This window comes from Penaeus vannamei, chromosome 3, assembly GCF_042767895.1.
Source record: "Penaeus vannamei isolate JL-2024 chromosome 3, ASM4276789v1, whole genome shotgun sequence".
Classification (NCBI taxonomy): domain Eukaryota; kingdom Metazoa; phylum Arthropoda; class Malacostraca; order Decapoda; family Penaeidae; genus Penaeus; species Penaeus vannamei.
Window position 1 is genome coordinate 21,193,894 of NC_091551.1, and position 5,000 is coordinate 21,198,893.

Below are 5,000 nucleotides of genomic sequence, written 5' to 3' on the forward strand. Positions count from 1 at the left end.
ACACACACACACACACACACACACACACACACATATATATATATATATATATATTTATATATATATATATATATATATATATATATATATATATATATATATATATATATATATATATATATATATATATATACAGATTGAACTATGCAACAAAATATACAGGACAAGACAAAAAACAAGAAAAAAATCGACTTATAATCAAAATGATTATGAATTTGCCTCTGGATTATACCACCGCAAGTAGCTCATTTCAAGAGCAAAATTGAAAAATATCGTAAGCGGCCCATTTCAACAGCAAAAGTGAAAAATATCGCCAGGGGATCGGTCCTCACCCAATCGCGTGAAAAAATCCAGAAAGACAACATTTGACAACCGAAGAAACCGATCAGCTGATCACTCACCTTCTCTGTTTCTGAAATCTTCGGACTTCTTTCAGAATATTTCGTATCGTCGGGGAATACCGAATCTGGAACTGTGACTGGAAGGGAAAATAATGTAATGTTAATACGTTTGAAGAAATGATTATGTCTGAGAATAAAGCCCATTTTACTAAATATGCAAAGTGTATGTGTGTGTTTGTGAGTGTGTGTGTGTGTGTGTGTGTGTGTGTGTGTGTGTGTGTGTGTGTGTGTGTGTGTGTGTGTGTGTGTGTGTGTGTGTGTGTGTGTGTGTGTGTGTGTGTGTACATGTGTGTGTGTGTGTGTGTGTGTTTGTGTGTGTGTATGTGTGCGTGTGTGTTATTACATTTTTCATTGAACTGGAGAAGTGGGCAAAATAAATAATATATACCATAAAACATCTGACGGATAACCAGTGAACAGGAAGACGGAAAACTAACAGAGCGAAGAGGAAGAGAAAGAGAAGAGAAAGACCCGAAGACGAGCACGCAAAGAGGAGGAAATAATCAGACAGTTTGGAGAACACGTCATAGACATGGATATATTTCGAGCCTGTGTTATCTGCATAGATTTTGTTCTTCCAGTCAGGGCAAGATGCAGATCTGAGGACGCGAGCCCTGATCCATAACCAAGCTGAACAACCATGCATGTAAATCGCTTTCCAAGGGCCGTGTTATGCTATGCTGATCCCTTATTATTCAGCACAGACGCTGCTCGGATGAGATGCATGGCACACAGCTGAAAGATGCTGGGGCGGATGAAAGATGGGGAGGCGGATGAAGGATGCTGGGGCGGATGAAGGATGGGGAGGCGGATGAAGGATGGGGAGGCGGATGAAGGATGCTGAGGCTCATGAAAGAGGTTAGGGCGGATGAAAGATGCTGGGGCGGATGAAGGATAATGGGCGGATGAAGGATGCTGAGGCTCATGAAAGAGGTTAGGGCGGATGAAAGATGCTGGGGTGGTTAAAAGATACTGTGGTGGATGAAGGATGCTGAGGCGGATGAAGGATGTTGGGGCGGATGAAAGATGGGGAGGCGGATGAAGGATGTTGGGGTGGATGAAGGATGCTGAGGCTCATGAAAGAGGTTAGGGCGGATGAAGGATGCTGGGCGGATGAAGGATGCTGGGCGGATGAAGGATGCTGGGCGGATGAAGGATGCTAAGGCTCATGAAAAAAGGTTAAAGGCGAATGAAAGATGCATGGGTGGTTAAAAGATAGTGAGGCGGATGAAGGATGCTGGGGCGGATGCTGCTGATGTGGGATGTGTGATCTCAAGCCTTGTGCAGCCTCTCGGGCATCCCGACTGGAAGAGGTGCGCTTGTAGGTGCGGGCGGAGGTCGGGCTGTGGTGTGGGCGTGTGGGTGGAAGGGGTGGGTGTGAGTTGATGTGGGTGCATGTGGTTGTGTGTGGGTGGGTCCTGGTGGGTGGGTGGCTGAGTGAGGGTGCATGTGGGTGGGTGCATGTGGTTGAGTGTGGGTGGGTCCTGGTGGATGGGTGGTTGAGTGTGGGTGGAAGCAAGTGGATTCGTGTGACTGTGGATGAGTGTGGGTGCGTTTGAGTAGGTGTGGACTGGTGTGGATGTTTTGTGTGGGTGCATGGAGGTGTGTTTAGAATGCAACAGTAGCAGGGAATGGTCCATCGAGTTGATTTTTTTGCAGTTGAAAAAAAAAACATATTTGGTGACTTTTCCTTGAATATTCTGATCACTTTTGCAATAACTAAAATGAATGTCATCTATTTCATCGTTATTTTCGTAACTGGGCAGGGGAGTCCCTCATTATGCAATGAAGTTAGCATCGAATATATATAGCCCTTAGTAACGCATTCAATTCTAAGGTTACATAGGTCATTCTCGAGTGAAGTCAAGGATGACAATGCAAAAAAAAAAAGAAAAGAAAGAAGATAACTGCACAATACATAGTTACATACAACTTAGAAAAGATATACAGGAAAAATCTTCATTCAGTTCCATCTTTTCTATTTTATTCATTTTTTGGACATTTCCTTATTCTAACATTTCTACAGGCGTTCACATACACGGAGTGGGGCAACCTGGCGCAGGAACCAATACACGCAGCACACAACTTATGCAACAAGACAAGTGCTATTTACTAGTGTTACATCAATCAAGAAAATCAAAAGTTTAAAAACCAAACAAAGAAAAAACATTCATTTACTCACCTCGGCATTAATCAGAATGTTAACGTCAGAAACGGCAAAGAAACAAAAATATATGATAGTGTAAGGTTTTTTGTCTTCAATGAAATTATATTCTTTAAGTAATCTTGAATCCTTGTAACTGAAGTGAAAATATCAAGTCTTATATATATGTATATATGATGACAGCAAAAGAAAAGATTCATATTTGTTCCATGACTCTGCACCTTTTGGCACTGAAATGTTCAAAGGAAATAATATAAAATCAAAATACAAACTTTACCATGAGAGCCACCGAGAGCTTTGAAAAATGAAAATAAAAAATGTATGACACTATAGGAACACTCACAGGATCACAGAGAAATATACATGCGTCGGCCTCAAACTCAGAAGGGAAATGAAATACCTACAAAATTAAGGAATTTCGGTGCAGAAACAGAGGAGAGGATGTGTGGGGGAATCGTCAAATTACATTGATGTGATATACAGTGAATACGACACACACACATACACACACACGTAAACGTGTGTGTGTGTGTGTGTGTGTGTGTGTGTGTTTGTGTGTGTATGTGTGTGTGTGTGTGTGTGTGTGTGTGTGTGTGTGTGTGTGTGTGTGTGTGTGTGTGTGTGTGTGTGTTTGTGTGTGTATGTGTGTGTGTATGTATGTATGTATGTATGTATGTATGTATGTATATATGCATGTATGCATGTATGTATGTATTTACGTATGCCTGTATGCGTATGTGTGTGTTCGTGCATGTGTGCACGCGCGCGTGCTTGAGCGTGCGTCTGTGTAGATGTTTAAAACAAGAAACTAAAGTAAACATGAAAACAAAAGAGGGAAAACAGGGCCGCAATGAATATTAGCAAAGCACAATATTTGGGAATGTTAATGTTAACTACAAAAATTGGGTATTTATACTTGGATCTTCATTACACGTTAGATATAAAACCATGACCAATGAACTCAAATGACAAAAGCTGACTCTCACAAAGGATATCAGTAGGACAAAAACTCATGAACACATTTTGGAACAGACAAGAATAAAACATTAACAGAGAGAGAGAGGTCTGCTACGCCCACTTGACTCTACGCATACAAGGAAACATGGGTCATCGCTTTGACCTGAGTCGACCCCACAGACCAGCATGCGTCGGAAAAGGGGGTTGGCACGTCGGAACTACTCTACAACTCAGACAAAACACGGAAGGAAACTCTAATCGGGATCAAACAGCTGGAAGAATCAACTGAACTCTTCGGGAACAAGAGCTATGACACACACTACAGCCACGGTAACTGCGGGGCCGAGAAGGGCAGAGGAGGGAAGGCGGGGAAGGGAGAAGAAAGTAAGAGGGTGGGAAGGAGGAGGGCAAGAAAGGTCAACGTCTTAGGCAGGGTCAAAGCGGAAGGTCACTCCTCACCGGTAGTGGGGCTGCCCGCATCTCCCGGAGGTCCAGATTCCTGAAGAAGTCCATGCAAAGGATTTCCTCGATGCTCGGGTACTGGTCGCCGTTGCCGAAGATGTACTCCAGCACTTGCACCACCTGCGGGCAGCCGGCGGGGTCATATACTGCTTTCTATCTCTTTTAATCGTTCTTTAATTAATTATTGTTATATTGTATCCTCCATGATATACACGCATTCATATGCATACCTACAAACACATATATTCACGTATATTTTTTTCTACTTTCTCTTTCTCTTATTTTAGTGCATCCACAATACAGTCGCTTTTATCTTTAATTCATCAATGCTTTATTAGAAACTGTATTGACATATCATCAAAAACGCCTAGACCAATCCAATAACACCTAGAACCCTGCCTCTTAAACGACAAACACGCCCCCACACAACACACGATTAGAACACAGACTCCTACACCCGCCCACCAACAGAAAGACAGGATTGCAGTGATTGCGCAAAGCTGTACCTGAGGATAACCTGCAATGTCGTCCAGGTGTTTGGGCGTCGGGTGGGCGGCAGACAGCTCGTAGCCAGCACACATCTCGAACAACACGTGGCCTGATGGTGCAATAAGGGTCATTTTTGGTTCTACTCAGGATGGGTATTGGTTAATTAATTATTTTGTTGTTAGTGTTGATATTGATTTGTTATTACTGCTGTTATCATTATCATCAATATTATTGATGTCATTATAATGGAAATTAACAATTATAATAATAAAGATAATAGTAATAATAAGAGTAATGGTAACAGCAGCAGCAGCAGCAGTACTACTACTACTACTACTACTACTACTACTACTACTACTACTACTACTACTACTACTACTACTACTACTAGTAGTACTAATCATTATTATCATTATCATTATAATGACCATTATAATCATAACAACAACGATGATGATAATAACTATAATAATCATAATGATAATAAAAATGATGATAATAATGATAATTATAAAAATAATGACAGA

At 41.4% G+C, this 5,000-nt stretch overlaps 1 protein-coding gene across 6 annotated transcripts in view; it reads right to left on the reverse strand.

Annotated features, from left to right (window-relative positions):
• Window positions 1-5,000, reverse strand: part of Slob (Slowpoke binding protein) — a 389,423-nt gene that overhangs the window by 19,825 nt on the left and 364,598 nt on the right. For 4 of the 6 annotated variants that reach the window (XM_070142328.1, XM_070142342.1, XM_070142360.1 and 1 more), the window contains exons 7-9: window positions 4,491-4,582; window positions 3,982-4,104; window positions 402-478 (exon numbers count right to left, since the gene is read on the reverse strand). In XM_070142328.1, the coding sequence (XP_069998429.1) occupies window positions 402-478; window positions 3,982-4,104; window positions 4,491-4,582 (292 nt within the window). Of the gene's footprint in view, window positions 1-401; window positions 479-2,842; window positions 2,861-3,981; window positions 4,105-4,490; window positions 4,583-5,000 lie in introns of all 6 variants that reach the window. The other 2 variants (XM_070142334.1, XM_070142351.1) reach the window with 2 other exon arrangements.